Below are 18580 nucleotides of genomic sequence, written 5' to 3' on the forward strand. Positions count from 1 at the left end.
TAGGTACCCATAGTTGGGCACAGGATTCCTGATGGTGCAGTGGTGAGAAGTTCGTCTGCTAACCAAAAGGTTGGCAGTTCGAATCTACCAGCTGCTCCTTGGAAACCCTATGGGGCAGTTCTACTCTGTCCTATAGGGTCTCTATGATTTGGAATTGACTTGATGGCAAGAGGTATAGTTGGGCACAAGCAGAAGACTCTCAGGAAATTTTGAGGTGTGTGATATTCATTGATGATTTCTTACCAATATCCATTCTTTCCTTCTTTCAGCCACTAACAGAAAAAAAAAAAAAGACCCTGGTTTTGTTGCACAGTTAAAAAAGTACATTTCTCAGCCACCCTGTAGCCCCGTGGCCATGGATACAGTCTGGCCAATGACACATAGGTAGAAGTTGTTGTTTAAGGCCTCCAGGAAAGTACCTTAAATAGGAATTTATTAAACTCAGCTGGCATTTGACCTTTGACCATTGGCATTCTTCTTTTCTTCCTACCTGAAGCACTGACCTGATGGACAGAGCCACAGGAACCATCTTGCAAAACTGACCATGAGAGGAAGGCCAAAGATCTCATGTCAACCCGAGACGGCTTATGTCAGACTTCTAAATACATGAGAAAAAAAAAACCCTGTCTTATTTAAGAGACTTTTATTTGTTGAATGCAGTCTCTAACTGTTACAAGTATTCCAAATTGTTTATCAAACGAAGATAAGGAGAAGAGCAAGGATACTCTCATTCGTATTCTGGGGTGGGACTAGCAGCCCACGGAAGTTGTGATGAAACAGCTAATCAAGTTATTATTCATGGTACCTGGGATCGTATATTACTTGAGAGAGAAGCAATGGAACTGGGAAGAAATGGACACCACGTGGAGCTTTGGACAACAGAGTGGCTTTATTCTTTGTGGATGCAGTATCCAAATATGACTTTAGGTTGTCTTCCTTTGCAGAGAAGGTGGGTCTCCACTTTGAAATTGTAATTATGGAAAGAAGAATGTACTTATGGACAGGATGATCAAGAAGAGGAGAAGAGCCATGTATATAAAACTCTGACTTTTGTTGGCCCAACATCCCTTCTTTGGATTTCCAGCTCTACTCCACATGATTTGATGGGCTTCTTCTCTCATGACTCCAGCCCTGACAATAAGGGCAAGTTCAAGACCAAGTTACACGAATCAGAATATTTCCTCCCAGATTTTGAATCTTGACCACAGATACACAGGGTAGAAGATGGCTGTGGTTGAGGCCTCCGACAGAAATGTTTAAGAAGAAGGCACTTGAGCTCCTAATGCTGAAGTCTCTGGAACTGGAGCACCTTGCGTCCTCTGATTCTCAAGGCCTAGCTTTCAGCATTTCCATTTGTTCCAGAATTTTTCCAAAGGGGCCTGATTTGCTTCACTACTTAAATGTCATGCATTGGTTTCAACTCATAGCAACCCTATGTACAGCAGAACGAGACACTGCCCAGTACTGCGCCATCCTCACAATTGTTGTTATGCTTGAGCTCACTGTTACAGCCACTGTGTCAGTCCATCTCAATGAGGACCTTCCTCTTCTTCGCTGACCCTCTACTTTACCAAGCATGATGTCCTTCTCCAGAGACTGGCTTCTCCTCATAATATGTCCAAAGTACGTGAGTCAAAGTCCCAGTGTTCTTGCTTCTGAGGAGCATTCTGGCTGTACTTCTTCCAAGACAGATTTGTTCATTCTTCTAGCAGTCCATGATATATTCAACATTCTTTGTCAAAACCATAATTCAAAGGCATCAATTCTTCTTCAGTCTTCCTTATTCATTGTCCAGCTTTGTATGCTTATGAAGTGATTGAAAATACCAAGGCTTGGGGCAGGTGCACCTTAGTCCTCAAAGTGACATCTTACTTAAATGGCATATAACATTTATTTATTGATGACCTTCTAGACTCCCAGCATTGTGCCAAGTTTTCCCAGATATTTAACATTTCGTTTTATTCTCACAGTCCTGTAAGGGAATGGTAATATTTCTCTTATGGCGCCAGAGCAGATGCTACCACACCCTCACCCACAGCTCTGAGGGATGTCTTGAGTGCTCCAGCTGCTAATACCTGCATCTGTGCTTGAGGTGCATAAAAACCCCAGCAGCTGTCTGAACCCTTGAATGAAATAGTGCTGAGGTGTGTGTCTTGCCTGATTTTCCAGCGCTTTCCTGTGAGGTTAATCTTCTATCCAACACACGTAGGTAGCTGGCTTCATAGCACATCCTTAGTTGGCCGCCTCTCTTGCCCTCTAATATTTCTACCTTCTTTGCTGTGCTGCTTGTACTTCCTAAGTAAAATAATTCCCCTCAGATCCTTGGCTCTGGGTCTGCTTCTTGGGAAAACCAGACTAATCCAAGGGCTGCTGGGATGCTTGGATCTGTGTGAAGACATACCTCAGAATTTGGCATGTATTGTTATCTGCCATCGAGTTGGCAGGTACAATGAATGAAACATTGCCTGGTCCTGCACCATCCCCATGATTGGTTGCAGATTAGACCTGTGATCCATAGCCTTTTCACTGGCTGATTTTTGGAAGTAGGTCGACAGGGCTTTCTTTCTAGCCCATCTAAGTCTGGGGTGTATGAGACACTCTATAAATGTTAGTTCACCTCCATTTTACAGATGAGAAGACTGAGAGTGAAGAGGTCGGGAACTTACCCAAGATCACACAGCTAGTAGATGGCATATCTATGATGATAATTAGGTTTTACTCTGCATTATAACTCTGATCCATTTCAACTTCAACATTATTGATGTTTTGGGCTGAAAAATTCTTTGTTGAGAGAGGCTGTCCTGTGCATCGTAGGATGTCTAGCAGCATCCCTGCCTCTACGCACTAGATGCCAATAGCATCCTCTTCCCAAACAGTGACAACCAGAAATGTCTTTTAAAAACTACCAAACATACAATGGAGGGGGAGGGTGCAAAACTGCCCGGTGCTGAGAACTGTTGGCCCTGAGAGATCAGTTGGAAGGTGCATGGTAGATCAGATGCCTCTGCCGATGAAGAAGGGCAGCAATGGCACATGCATCACCTCTTTATTGACCCTGCATAAACCTTGAATCCAATCTTGCATCTTCTGACTCCAGATTCAGCCCACTTTCCATTATGCTAGGCTTCCTGAGATCAATTGTTCCATTGCTCTGCTTGTTAGAAAGTTCTTTTCCAACTCTGCTTCCCAGTAACTTACTTCATCGCTGTGCCCTCCAGAGCCATGCAGAAGGCCTAATCCGTCTTCATGTAATGGCACTTCAACTATTTGACAACAACTTATGTGTCCCCGCCCCACTGCCCCAGCCCCTCCTCCCCAAGCCTTCTGGAGTCTTCCTGTGCTGCTCAGGCCCTTAGAAGCTCACACTCATGAGCAAATCCAGCAGATAGAGATTGACACCTACTATGTGCCAGGCTCTGCAGACACTCGGGAGGGAAAGTTCTCCAACTGGAAATTCCCCATCCTGCTGCTTTTACAGAAGTCAGGCTTCTACGTTCCTTCTCAGACCTTTACGCAGGGATTTCCAGGGCCTGACAGTCTATATGTTTTAAAGCTTCCAGGTAATCCTGATGTAGCCCATCCAGAATTTAGGAACCTCTGCTAGGGTCACTGTGAGTCAGAATCAACTCGACAACAACGGGTTTGGTTTGGTTTTGCTCTAATTTATTCCAGTTCCAACAATGGAGTTCGGATTCATGGCTTAGAGCAGCTACATAAAAGATGGATTTTGAAGAAAGTATTAAAAAGAAACTGTTAAAATAACAGGGTATACCACACTGAGGCAAATATGTACTTGCTTTTGTCCACTCTCATTTTCAGTAAAATAATTGCTTAAGATTATTTTTTTAAAAGCCTAGAAGCTGAGATATATTTGAAAATATGTTAACCAGCCTTATCTCTCCAAATAGTAAGGATTAAAGAGGATTTAATGTTTTTGTCCTTCTTTGTTCTTTTCTGTATTATAAAAAGTTTATAAGTGTATATATTACATATTATACTACATATAATATATATTACATATATATATATTCACATGCATTGCCATCAGTTTTAAAAATTTATTTATATAATTGTGATGATGACTGTCACTTTGCTATTTCTTATAGGGATGATGACACCTGGTGGAAAAAAATTACAGAAATACAGGACACAGTCGTAGAACTGACCTATTTTGAGAATAAGAAAACATTAGAATAATAAACAGAAAAAAAAATTGATAGAGTTGGAAAAAACTTCATTTAAGGGAAAAGAAGACCCGTCATAATAGTTATTGGATCAGTACACATCCAGAGAAAGATCCTGAGTTAAAAGAAACTGACATAAAAATTTTAAAAAATGTATATATATATATATATGCAGAGAAGAGAGTCCCAAACTTGGGTTAAAAAAACAAAAAGGCTTTTTTATCTATTCAGGTTAAAAAACCATTTATTCAGCCCACTAGTTAATCGTGGTCCCTCATAAATGGGAGTGAGTATTTAATTCCCAGTTGACTGAAGCTTTGCTTTACACGACCTATATTCTATTTTAAGGGTCTCGAGGCTTCCTAAGGAAACCCTGGTGGCATAGTGGTTAAGAGCTATGGCTGCTAACCAAATGGTCGGCAGTTCGAATCCACCAGGCGCCCCTCGGAAATCCTGTGGGGTAGTTCTACGCTGTCCTACGGGGTTGCTATGAGTTGGAATCAACTTGACTGCAATGAATTTGGTTTTTTGTTTTTTAAGTTTCCTAAATGAGCACAGGGTTTTCTTCTTTCTCATTATACTGCCCTTTATTTCAACTAAATAAGTGACGATGGCTTAATTTTATCCTGGAGGTGTTTTTCTGATTTTCTGTTCATTGCTGCCTCTCGTAAGTATCCTATATGTGACTTTAAGTCTTTGACTCACGTCTCTTCTTATGGATAGACATTCTCCTTTCTTCCTCACAAAAGTTTTTTCTTCCTCTTTATAGAGTCTTCTGTTATTTCTAACTGCCAGGATCATGGTTCTGGACCAAGTCCACGGCAGGCATGCCCCTTCCCTTTCAGGCTCAGGAGTCTGGCTAATAAGCAAAAAGCTTGCAGATCTTTACAAAGGCCCAACTATCCAACCCCCATTTCTTTTAAAACTGAAATATAAGTCTACATTTCAAACTACACCCCAGCCACTGGATACCACAGGGGACAGCCTCTGTCTGTCCTGCCGGCGTGGTATTTCTGGATCTTTTGAGGGTGGTTCCATTTCATTTTGCAAGGACTCTGTTGTTTGTGTAAGTGTGTGTGTGTGTGTGTATAAGAGAGACAGAGAGAGAGAATTCTAGCAAAGTAACATGTCTATGAGTACTGGTAGGTAATGTTACCCTAAATAACGTGAACTTCCACTGGCTGGCTTTTGTTCATAAAATGCTAATCCTTTCAGGTGCAGACCTATATAAAACATAAGGACTAAGGGGTGCACAGAAACCTCAACTCTCTTCTGCTACATAAGGTAAAGATATGTTTAAGTTCATAGCTTAAAATTACTTGGGAGGGATACTAACAAGGAGCCATTGCAAAAAATTGATCAAAGTATTTACCAATTATCAAACTTTTGTTAAAACATATGAAATATTTTAAGTATAATACGATGTGTGAAGCTAACAATGAACACTAGCTAGATTGCAGTTGTTATTTTCTTGATTGCTTTTCAATGTCTGAGGAGAAAATCAATTCCTCATGTGAACTACAGCTATGGGGAGAGGGGAGTTATTTCATTTCACAATGGGATTTGTCTGAAAATAGCTGTGTTTTTTCTTGCATTCGACATGAAGAAAAAAAATTCTTTTATTTAATGGGCAGAGTTTCATGGTGATGGATGGGAATTTTGCATATGGTGTTATATTGCATGTTTACTCTGTAGCTTTGGAAATGGCCATAACAGTCGATATCGTTCTATGCAAGATGCTTTGCATACATTATCTCTCTTGATTCCCACAACCACCATTTGAAGTAGGTGGCACCATTATCTGCATTTTCAATATGCATTGCACGTGGCAGGGCCAAGATGCAAACTCAGGCTTCTTACCACAGCTTTGAGACTTCTGCCCTGAAGACACTGTGCGCTCAAAAACAACGAGTCTGCTGTGTCTTAGGGGGGATTGTTAACTTCCTGGAGCTGTAGGAGAGTTGAGGAGAAAGAGCAAGAAAGTATCTGGAAGAGAAGAAATCTCCCACGAAGCACAAATCTCTAGAGGGCTCTTGGCTGGCTTGGTGTTTGGAGAGTTGGGGTAAGTATTTGATTATTTGATGCTGGAGTCAATGAAAACACTAACTGACTCTCACAACAACCCCAACAATCCCATTTTTCTGAAGTCCTGTTGCCCAGAAATGTCGTGGGCACATAAGTTCTCCAGGTCCGGCACGGGATCACACACAAGGAGAGGGAAGGAGTGTTCTTCCTTGTGCTCTGTGTTTGTTTACTGGGGTAGCCCCGTGCCTGAATGGCGGGATGTAGCGTTGGTTTTTAGGCCAGCTAGTTAAGGTGCTATGGTTGGTGTGTCCAGTTACTGCCCCCAGCTGACTGAAGCAACATGATGTTACAACCCTTGTGTGTGGAGAATATCCAGGCATGGTAAATACGGATGAGGAAAATCATTTTCATTTTGCAAAAAAATCTAGACAATGTCACTGCGACAATGTGGACTTTAGATACACTAAGCATTAGTAGTAATTTCAGGGCAAACTAGCAAAGAAAACCAGGGATGAACTAAGGCAAGTCAAGCTCTGTCCTGCTTACTGGTTAGGAATGTGAATTCTGCACCTGGTCCTGGCCAGCTGCATGATTAATTACTGTGCCTGAATTTCTCTCATCTGAGAAACGGCGTAATAATAGTATCTACTTCATTTGTTGTCAGGATTAAATGGATCAATCCATTTAAATCACTAAGACAGTGTTTGGCAACAATACACCATGTCCTCCAGCAAAAAAAAAAAATTTTTTTTGTTTTTTTCCAGCAAAGGCAGGTATTATTATTTTGAGGTGGATCAATAATCCAAATAATTGGGGCCTCTTTTTTTCTGAATCAGGAGTCATTTCCTGAGCCTTGCTGATTGCTTCCACTCTTCTGTTTCTTGCTGAAGCCCTGTGAGGTAGGCAGATATTATTATCCCCTTTTTGCTGGTGAGGAAACGGGTGTTGAGGGGATTGAGAGAGTTGCCAAGCGTCAGAGTCAGAAGCCAAATGAGGCTCCTGGCTGTCAGCCCCCAGCGCTTTCTACTACGCTGTGATACAGCCTCGGATGAGAGGACAGCTTGTTTGCTCTGAACCCTGGCTTCTCCTCCACGATGTCATTAACTCCACAAGGTACCTCCAATGCCACGTAATGCTGGACAGTTTGTTTTTTAGGATTCCGTTCCAAAGGTCAGTAGAAAATAAATCTTAGACACCTCAACTTAGTGATGTGCTTCAAGACTTGGGAGGAGACACAATGGCAAAGACTCAATTTGCAAAATAAGAAAAGCTCACTGCAGACTCCTGAGCAACATACTGCCTGTCTTCTGGCTATAATTGCACAGTTTTTGCATTTCTTCATGCATGTCATAGCTTCGGTAATGTTTCGTGGTCTTGCTCTGCTCTGCTCCACAAAACCAGGCTGACAGCTCCTTTGGTGGCTCCTTCCCTCACCCGGGGAACTCAGCTGAAAAGCAGGCATTGCTTTCGTCTCAGTAGATGCTAAGGCGATAAGCTTATCCTCTGGAGCCCTCTGGGAGGTTCAGACCTGACTTGGGCTGAGCGTCTCAGGTCCCTTCCAGCTCTTTCCCTTCCAGAAGGCTACGGTTATGGACGTGTGTCTGAGCTCCACGCAGCAGCCCGGGAGCTTTGGGGAAGCACCAAGGACCCCAGGTGGCTGGCTAGAGGCAGAGAAGAAGGGAACTCTCCAGGAAGATGGCACCGAGGGACCCCCAGGAGGTAACCTCCTTGTCACCACTTCAACACCTTCTCGATTGTTTTCCTGGTAATGCCATTTTCAAGTAAACTTCAGTGGCATGAGTTTCCATTTCCTTTTTCGCTACATTTTTACTAAAATTAAACATAGAAAAATGCCTATATGCAAGTATAAAAATAGCATGAATTTCTGTTTTTTTATCATTATTTACTTGTCAATGTCCCCAAATTTGTTTTATCTTGTGTAAAAATCTAAGGCTGTTACATTTTTGTAACAAGAACTTTTTTTTTTTAAAGAAACTAAATCTAGATTAGTTTCTGCTTTTAGCTTCAATACATTCCTGGCCACTGCGACATACAGTAGCTCATTGTAAATCAAAATGTATTTTCCCATTAGGACAACACAATGGTTTAGGGTTGCATTTCTGGGCAAGGACTCAGGAATAAATAATAGACATAACAAATGATGGAATGAAAGCCAAGACATATCACTGAAAAAATGTTTACAATCATTTGAAGTGGTAAGATTATGTCCCAGCTCTACTAAATGAGGATAAGTTATTTATTTTTTACTTAGACTATTTACATAAAAATGCAACTCAACCTTATCTCGAAAATCTGGTCTCTTTAAAACTATCAGGCTGGCATAGATATAATAAACTGCAAATATTTAATATGCAATGATTGTCTTTGTAGAATGTAAAAGGGTGTTGTGGGAGAATATTGAAATGCCCATGTTTCTGTACAAAGTTGATAAAAAAAAAAAAAGTTGATAGGGAAGTATAAACTGACAACTTGGTCAGTTTATTTACCTAGGAAATGATAAGCCGTTCAACGTCACTCCATTTATTTTTCCTCTATCCTTGAAAATAGAAAAGTCCCCTAATGGTGATAAGTGGGAAGAAAGGTAGAAAGAACAGCCTGGGTGACAGCGGGTGGGGAAGAGAAGCCTCCGGGGCCAACTCGAGTGCCTGGTGGTCCTGCTGCTCTGAGGGATGTGCTGGGGTTGGCTGTACCCGCTTCTGAATTTCAGGAGCTTTGCAAGCTGATTGTTAAACATGGCTGTTGTTAAAATCTAAATTATATAAACTTTCAATTAAACAAATTCAATTAAACACAAAAGCATATTAAAAAATTAAATACTCAAAACTCACTAATTGTTTTGTTACATTTTTCTATTATGTATGGTCTTGAGGCTACGTCTATTGTATCTGTACAGTACAAATCTTATGTAATGGTGTACTACTGCACATCTTTTCCCAGTACGTCATGCTGGTAGCTTGAAATCAGCCGTGATGAGGAGTATTTACACCATGGGAGTCAGCAAACCCTACAATCAGCCCTTCTTCTCCTCCCCTCTCCCAACTGGTTGTTAAACACTTATCAATATATCACTGCCTATTCCTCTGCCTCCTTATTGTCTCTGAAACAATTCAGAGAGCCTCTCAACCCAGTGGTAGACACTAGGGCCCCTTTGGTCATTCATAAACATTGGGTTCGTTTTGTTAGATGTCAGTAGTCTCCTGTAATAACAGGTAGGTAAAGGTGGTCCTTTCTCTACCCTGCAACCTCCCTATAATCCCCTACCAGGACATGTGACAGTAACGGAGACAGTCTAGGGACTGAATTGGCTGTTTATTAGCAAGTTCTTGCAAGCTCAGTGAAGTTCCAGGCCTTTGAAAGCTCACTGTTTGGTCAGGGCAGAAGACTCTTCTTCATGTGGTAGAACAAGCTAAATTGGGACCCTTGGTCAAGACCAACGCTCTCGAGAGGCCCAGGCACCCATGGTGCTAATTTCTAAATAGTAGAGAGCAGCACTTCCATCACACTGTCGTACAGGACCAGTTGTTTTTTCTTTCTTTCCCACCCACACAATCTATCACATACTGACACTTCTGTAAAATATAACAAAAATCAATTTCCAGTTTAAAATATCTATGTCCATCTCTATGTTTATCTATCTGCCTGCCTATCTATATCTCTACCTCTATCTCCATCTATCTATACCTGTTTCTATCCATACAAAGACATACAAAATACAAATCCCCAAATATTTTAGTTAGATTCAACAGCCATTGTCAAAATGTCAGAAACACTTCTAAACTTTTACTCCCAATTTCTGTATCGATATTGTGAACTGGTTACGAATGATTTGTGAACCGGTTACGAATGGCTTGTGAACCAGTGGCATAGCATGGTTTTAGTGCATATTGAAATTAGTGATTCTTGAGATAACGTGTGTCTGAAGAGTAGACCCCTAATACTAGGCTTTACACAGGCCCACTTCCTGACCCCTATCCCTCTACTGTATTTCTGATTAGAGTATTTCAAATGCTAACTGACCACCTTGTCCAACTATTTTCACAAGCCTGAATTCCACTCCCAGTTAAAAATTTCTCAGTTATATCCCAAGCAAGAAAGGCAGGTTTCCTGCAAATACAACTGACCTTCTTCCCCTCCCCCTAGACGTGTCACTGCTGATCCCGACATCCTTCCCCCTGCTACCGACAGCCCCTAAGTGCATACACCCAGCATCCTCATTCCTGGCGTTTTGGCTCACTAACCTTTTTATTCTTAAACGTTCTGGAAAGATCACAACGTTTTCAGATTGCATCATGTCATCCCCTGATCAGATGCTCTTTTCCTCTCATTTTATGTGATATATGAGAGCTGCGATAGTGGGTCATGAGTTTAAAGGTGTATTTAAAGCAATAGTAACTTAATAGCCAGAGCTCGTCTGACAACCTTGCCCAGGGCTGTGGAGCTGGCTCTTCTTTGTGTAGTCTGAACCTTCTGAGGAGCTGTTGTAGGAAAGATTTAAGGAACATGCTCCAGCCAACATGTTACTTCACTTCAAGACCTAAAAATATCAGGTTGTGTTTACCTAGTTCCTTCTTATCCAGATAGCTCACTTGTGTCATTTTGCTGGTAGTCTAGCTTTCTCCCCTCATCAAAACATAGGGTGGGGACTAGACCCCACTGGATCCACACCTCTTCTGTCCTCTGCTGAATAGAGAAGAGGACCCAGGGCATCCTTTAGCCCTTTGTCATATTATACAAATGTCGTGTCTGAATGTCATGCCTCTGTCAATCCATATAATTCAGTTCTGTCCCAGTTGGCAGCCATTGTCGTTGAAAGCATTGCCCAGTCTGTTTATGGAAAGATTGCTTAATCTATACCTGTTTGAACAATTACACCAAGTGTATATTTGTGCTGGACTTGTAATAAAACCCATTTTATTTTCTGCTGCCCAGGTTCGAACAAGATAGAACCATCTCTTCAAAGCCTCCAGAAATTTGTTCCCACAAATTATGCCAGTTACACTCAAGAGAATTATCTGTATGCAGGCAAGAAGATTGTCATTCAAGAGTCAATAGAGAGTTACGGATCCGTGGTCTGGCCAGGGGTGAGAGAAGTGCCGCATTTGTGATGCCAGGATTTCCGGAGACGATAATAACAATTTCTTACATTTGTGTTGCCTCGGACACTCTGCCAAGTGCTTTAACACTCTGTGCTTTGCAAACTGAGGATCTACTGTTGGCTCCCTGGGAGTAGTGATGGTGTGCCTTGGGAGCCCAGGCTCAGCATGAGCACGTCTTCTCTTCCTGAAGCATCGATGTTGCTCTATGCTACGTGATGCTAAGTATGTCCCTAAAACCTTACCTTTGCATTAAAATAAACTTGGACATATTGGGAAGTAGGATGCAAAACCATATGAATTGTTCAGAAAAATATCAGGTCTTTAGAGTCTAATCTTGCAGGCAGGCACTTTGGGCCGTGTCCATAGACCCTTAGACATTTGCTCCTCTTTTACATTGGGCATCTTCAAGTAGAAGCATTTACGAAGCATTACTTCATCTCATGAGCATGGGGCTGAGCTGGGGGAAACACTGGATTTAGAGCCAGAAAACCTGCCATTTCCTGCGTGGCTGTGGACCATTCACTTCCCTCCATGTGCCTTCATTTCCACCCATGGTGGGATTACCCAACAAGCAAGGTATGCATGGGCTCATGTGTGCTTACTTACTAATCTATAGTGCACAAATTCACCTGTTTTCACATCATATGGTGAAATTGTGCACTACAGATTAGTAAGTAAACACAATTAAGCCGGTGGAGCCCTGGTGGTGCAGTGGTTGGGCATTTGGCTGCTAACCAAAAGGTCAGCAGTTCAAATTCACCAGTTGCTCCTTGAAAGTTCTGTGGGGCAGTTCTACTCGGTCCTATAGGGTAGGACTTCCTGGTTAATCTGCCTCTGTTCCACCTTTAAAATGTGGGGTAGTGATAATGCCTAGTTCCTGTTATGATTATGAGAACTGAACAAAGTCCTAGACGTAAACCCAGGTTAGCTGTAATTGTTGATGTAATATGTCTACCCAACAGCTGAGGAAATGGGGACTCAGAAAACTTCATTGGTTTGGTGAAGCTTTTCAACTGGGGGTCTAATGGGGGATCAGCTGGGACTTTGGTCTTGAGATGCCAGCAGCTATTGAGTGCTCATTCGACTGCATCAGAGGCTTTTAGCCTGGTCTCAGAAAAGTCCAGATTGGAACTTCTCAAACATTAGCAATCGTGGGAGTCATACTGGGATCTTGTTAAAATGCAGACTCTGATTCAGTAGACCTCAAGTGGGGCCTATGTCTCTGCATTTCTCACAAGCTCCCCGGTGATGTATGTGGGTGCTGATGATCCAGCCCTCATAATTAGAGGTTCCATGGGGCCCTCTCTGGGTGGCCTGAGTGGTGGATATATGTTGCTGGGGAGAAGAGGAAAGAAGGGAAGAGACAGACAAAGGGCTCCAGGTCTTAGGGTTTCATCCCCCACCCCCCCAAAAAACCCTCCCATCTACCTCCACCCCCACCCAAGCTCACTTTTTACACCTCATACTTAGGATTTCCTTCAACCATAGGCTTTTCTTTGACTTTTCAGCCAGTTTGAAAACCACCAAAGCATTTCCCAGCGTCCTATTCTATTCGGCAGATAGACAACTATAGCATTTGTCCACTTGACTGTTTCATTCTCCGTAAGGTCTCAGTCATTTTTATACAGCACACACCAATCTTTCTTAGGCCCTCAATTTGCTGGAAGCTGCCGAAGAAGGATTTCTGTAAAGTGGAAAAACACTTTTTTCTTATGTGACTTCAAGTGCAGTCCTCACTCTTCAGAGTTTGCTGCTAAGGCTAAGGGGCTGGGGGGGGGGGTGCGGGGGTGTTTGAAATGTCAGAGGATGCAAGTGTTCCTGAAAAAAGTTGTCTCCAGGTGACATCTCAAATGGGGCCAGCCTCTCACTCGTCAGAAGACTTAAGGAAGGAAGCCTCCAGCCATTTATTTCTTCAGAAAATCCCTCAGAGCACATGTCCTCTTGATTGTCCCAGGTGACACTCACTTCCTAATACTGAAACCCACATGTAGAGAATAATCGTTTCTCCTGAAGAACCAAGGAACTCGTCTCCCCCAAACTTCTTCCTTCTCAACTCATGAACTAGGTGCAATGTGCTGCTTGGTGCTATTTCACCCGCGTTACCGTGAAACATGCTACCTGCTGCCTGGAGTGTCTCTGTCTCCTGTTCATTGCCACTCCCACTCATCCTTCAAGAGCCAGGTCACCTGTCCCCAGCACCGCGAAGTCAGCCCTGACTCCCAGTGGCTTTCACTGTACTTCCGTGCCCTGTGTGTGCCTCCTTTGTGCTACCCATGTCACTGTAACGCGGACTGTAATTGGTTTACACGCCTCTTCTCCCTGCCTCCCTCCTTGCGAGTAGAGATGGCTGTGTTGTATTCACCTCTGCGTGTGTATCTGCAACTCGTTCAATGATCAAAGGAAGATGAAATAGAGTGACAGATTGGACTAGGTTTGCTACTTAATCTGACCAGTGGCCATGGTGAGGCAGCTTGTTTTAAATAATCCTGGCCGCCCTCGGCTCCAGCCTAGGCCCAAAATGGAAAGTGGAATCATAACGAGTCCAGAGGTTCTGTAGGAAGATGAGGACATGTCTTCAGCTCAGGCCTAAAAGTGTCAGCAAATTAGAGTTCATTTTTTTTTTTTTTAAATCTTAATGTTCACATTCCTACCTCTCGGCTTTTTATACTTATACTGAAGTTTAAGTAACTTCCTCCTGAATAACTCTGCTTAATCTCTCTCACCCAGGGCACTGCTAGCTGACAGCTCAGTGGCATAAACACCTCATGAATGAATACAAATCAAATATCCTTTCTCTCTTTGTAGAAAGGTTGGACAGGTGGGGACAGAAGAGAATGAAGAAAAGAAGAAAAGGGATGCTTAATTTCCTGTATATGTATATATAGATTTTTTAATCTAAATTTATCTACATATCTACATACATATTTTTAAATCTCTTGCTACTACTCAAAGCGTGGTTTGTGAATCAGCAGCATAAGCATCGCCTGGGAGCTTGTCCAAAATGCAGGCTCTCGGGTCGCACCCCAGCCCTCCCGAATCTGCATCTTTAAGAAATCCCAGGCGATTCTAAAGTTTGAGAAGCATTGTTCTGATTACTGAGTGGGTCTTAGATGAGCCACGTTTTAAAACACTTAATAACTGCTTTTTCTTCGATATAAAAGGCAAAGTCCTAACCAAGCTGTGTTTTCATAAAAGAGTCAGCAGAGGGCTGTTTTAAAAGTTTATACAATTAAAAAAAAAAAAAATAGCATTCGTAAATCAGTGGAGACTCGGCATGACTAAGCCAGAGGAAGCTGTGGTTCTTCAGCCCTACCTTCCCTTGATTTATAAGAGCTGGGCTGATCGGGTTTCTGGGAGATTGATCAAGTCTTCTGATACAGGCAAGTTCTGTGGATAAACCTTTTTTTCCAGTTCCTCAGATGTCATTGAAACTTTTTACTTTCCAAAGGTCTAAATATGGCATAAGGAGGCCTGGTAGTACCATGGTTAAGTACTTGACTGCTAACAGAAAGGTTGGCGGTTCGAACCCAATAGCTGCTGGGTTGGGATGGCAGAGAATGGAGGGAGTGGGACAGAGATCTGCTCCCGTAAAGATTATAGCCCAGGAAACCCTATGGGACAGTTCTACTCTGTCCTGTAGGGTCGCTATGAATCGAAATCAACTCAATGGCACATAATAAAAATACGGCAATTGAATGTATGTTTTAATCCTTATGAACCCTTCAGTAAGCTGAAACTACTTACTAACACGTCTTTTAGTATTTCACTTGGGATGGCAGGTGGGGGGTTATTACTGGTTCCAATGTTCCAATGCCGAGGTTAAAAATTACTGTAAATGTTTTTTTAGGCTGTGGCTTTGTGTCAGTATTTGGAGGAACACACAGAGGAACTGAATCTCCAAGATGCTAAAATACTTGAAATTGGTGCTGGACCAGGCCTTGTTTCCACTGTGGCTACTATTTTAGGTTGGTTGGTTTGTTTATTCCTGACCTTATTTAAAATATTTACTGTGAAAACAATGATAAGAGCTTATTATAGGTTAGGCTGTGGTTCAGGTGCTTGGCTGTGATCTCACTTATCGAACCTCCCAGAATGTAATGAATTAGGCATTTCTACTGCTATCCCTGGAGGTAATTGAGTCTTAGGTTAATTGCCTGGTCTGCCCAATTGCCATGTGATGAAGTTGCGATTCAGGAGGTGCGGCTCCCAAATCCCTGTTGTAAACAGCCATGTTATGTTGTCTCCTACTTTTCATTGCATATAACTAGCTTTTTGGAAAATAAGTGAGTTAATCATGGTGAAGACAATACCAAAATGTACACCAAGAGTTACTAGGCACCGGGCAAGAGGTGGGTACAGATCTGGCATAGTTCTGCTTACATTATTACAGTCCTTTTTCTGTTAAAACCAGTCTGGAAATATGGTGATATACTTTGTGAAGCCTTGTCACTGTCTTTCAAATTTGTAAGAATGAATGCATTTAGGTAGGGAGGGGTGTCAGACAAAATAAATCATCTTTTGTGGAAAGAAAACCAGGTACTGAATACTTGTATTAGAGAAAAACAAAATCATCAGATACGTACAACTGTAGAAAGAAAAACATGAATTATTAAATAAATGTTAAGAACCTTAGTATGTTTAGCTAATCACCCTAATATCTCCCACCATTGCCCTACTGTTGGTTAACCTACAGTTTCTTAAGAGATGGGAACATTATTCTATTTTGGTGATTCTCAACTGATTTTGCCCAACAAGGGGCAAGGAACGACGTCTGGAGACATTTTTTAGTGTCATGACTTAGAGGTGGGAGTGTGGAAGGGCATTACTGGTATCAAGTTGGTAGAGGCCAGGGATGCAGCTAAACATCTCACAGTGCACAGGACAGCCCTCCTCCTCCCAGGAATCACCCAGCCCAAATATATCAAACATGCCAGCCTATATGTCAATAGAGTCAAGGTTAAGAAACCCAGTTCTATTTCTTGTATTTCTCCCTGAGTATATGTACACTGTGCGTACTCAAATGTTGTTGTTGTGTGACTCATAGCGACCCTGTAGGACAGGGTAGAGCCGACCTATAGGGTTTTCAAGGAACAGATGGTGGATTCGAACAGCTGACCTTTTGGTTAGCAGCCCGAGCTCTTAACTACTTCACCACCAGGGCTCCACTCAAATGTTACAAAGTAATTATTATAATTTTTCTTCTCTTCTAGGTGCTCAAGTCACAGCAACTGATTTGCCTGATGTCCTAGGAAACCTTCAATACAATCTTTTAAAAAACACACTAAACTGTGCAGCACACCTGCCTGACGTGAAAGAACTGGTATGGGGAGAAGACCTGGAACAAAACTTCCCCAAGTCAACTTTTTACTATGATTACGTTTTGGCCTCTGATGTGGTCTACCACCATTACTTCCTGGAAAAGCTGCTCACCACCATGGTCTATTTTTGTCAGCCAGGGACAGTGCTGCTTTGGGCAAACAAGTTCAGGTTCAGCACTGATTATGAATTTTTAGATAAATTCAAGCAAGCGTTTGAGACAACACTCTTGGCCGAATTTCCAGAGTCATCAGTCAAACTTTTTAAAGGGACACTAAAATGGGACTGAATTAAACAAAATGCCTTTGAAAAATATTAGTGTGTCTTTTGAGCTGTGTTAGAAACTGTATTGGCAAACAGACTGTTAGTGAATTTCCTTTATAAAATTGAGAAGACAGTTCATAGGAACAACTTGTTTGGCTAGAATAAATGTGACAATATTGTAATATGATACTGTAGCCAACTAGCTAAATTAAATTAAGATTATCTGGTTAACCTAAATATTTACAAAAAGTAACATAAAAACATAAAAGTAGCTTTCATGACTTCCAACAATCTCAATTAAGTGTTGTATAAATAAATTTTACATGAACAAATTAATAAACAAGTGGATTTCTCCCTTGTTTCTGCTGTATCGCATGGCTTTACACTTGTCAATATACTTTTGTTATATGCTTTTTGAAACTGAGCCAGGTACAGTCATTATACCTTAACTTGATAAATCTGTTTATATGGATTTTAACTGTAGCAAAAAGAGAGAATACTGAGTGATAGAAAACAGCTACAGGTTTATCACTGATTAAGTATAAAAAATATGGAAGCAGTGCTGGAATGAGAAAATGGAAGTTGCCTTAAGAACTTTTAAAGATTATTTTAGAAATAATCTCCCTTCTGTCTCAGTTGTCCAGGACTACTTACTACAAGTTAGATTTCTGGATTGTATGCTTTTTTCACAGTCACACACACACACAAATTCACTTCAGGCTATTTAGTTCAACGCAATAGTATTCTCACTGTGCTGACAGAAGGTAATTGTCAATCCAGGTTTCTGTATCTAGAGAGAATATTCTTTAGTAAAGAAGGTGAAACAAAGGCATTCTAAGGCAAGCCAAGCCTAAGAAAATTCCTTCATTTCTAGTGCTGAGTTGCACTTAAAACAAAAAACCCTAAAGAAAGTGATTCAGACTGAGTAAAAACGATTCCAAATGGAAGCTTAGAGATATGGGAAGACATGAAGAGTTATGGGAGTAACAAATATGTGAATAACTATAAATGAATAAAACAACAATAACAAGGCCTTTGGGGGCTAATTTTGTACAGATGACCACAATAAACCTACAAATCATTAACAAAATAATCCACTGGTCAAAGAAGAAACCACAGTGGAGGATGGAAAATACTTAGAAATGAATGATAATACAAATTCTATATATGAAAAGTTGTGAGGTGAGAATAAAGTCATGCTTTAGAGAGAAACCTGTAGCTGTAAGCAATACATTAGAAAAGAAGAAAGTCTGAAAATCAGGTGCTAAGTGTCTACCTCAAGCAGTTAAAAACATAGAAATCACAAATGCATTTTTATGCCTGGCTACCACCAGTGACTGCCCTTGACAGCGAACACAACACAGTCCTGGACAGAGCAGGAGAAAAATGTAGAATTCAAATTCACAAAAAAAGAACAGACTTAATGATCGAACAGAGACTGAAGGAACCCCAGAAACTATGGCCCCACGTGCGCTGTTAACCCAGAACTGAAATCACTCTCGAAGCCCACTCTTCAAAGATTAGACAGGACTATAAAATAAAAAAATAATAACATGAAGAATATTCTTCTAAGTCAATCAGATGTATGAGATCAAATGGCAGCTCCTGTCCAAAAACAGGACGAGAAGGCAGAAGGGGCATGAACTGGTCGAATGGACACAGGGAACCCGGGGT

General features: G+C 41.5%; 1 protein-coding gene across 1 annotated transcript; it reads left to right on the forward strand.

Annotated features, from left to right (window-relative positions):
• The first annotated feature begins 7798 nt into the window (after positions 1-7798).
• On the forward strand, positions 7799-17467 carry METTL21C (methyltransferase 21C, AARS1 lysine). Its single transcript, XM_023553078.2, has 4 exons — positions 7799-7974; positions 11107-11311; positions 15174-15291; positions 16537-17467. Exons 1-4 carry the CDS (start codon positions 7799-7801, stop codon positions 16929-16931), a joined length of 894 nt encoding a protein of 297 aa, XP_023408846.1. The 3' UTR covers positions 16932-17467.
• Positions 17468-18580: the final 1113 nt, after the last annotated feature.

Source organism: Loxodonta africana, chromosome 23 (assembly GCF_030014295.1).
Source record: "Loxodonta africana isolate mLoxAfr1 chromosome 23, mLoxAfr1.hap2, whole genome shotgun sequence".
Taxonomy (NCBI): domain Eukaryota; kingdom Metazoa; phylum Chordata; class Mammalia; order Proboscidea; family Elephantidae; genus Loxodonta; species Loxodonta africana.

Coding starts and splice junctions, on each gene's coding strand:
- METTL21C (XM_023553078.2), top strand. CDS start 7,799: ATGGACGTGTGTCTGAGCTCCACGCAGCAGCCCGGGAGCTTTGGGGAA. Junction 7,975..11,106: donor CCTTCTCGATTGTTTTCCTG/GTAATGCCATTT, acceptor AATTACACCAAG/TGTATATTTGTGCTGGACTT. Junction 11,312..15,173: donor GATCCGTGGTCTGGCCAGGG/GTGAGAGAAGTG, acceptor ATGTTTTTTTAG/GCTGTGGCTTTGTGTCAGTA.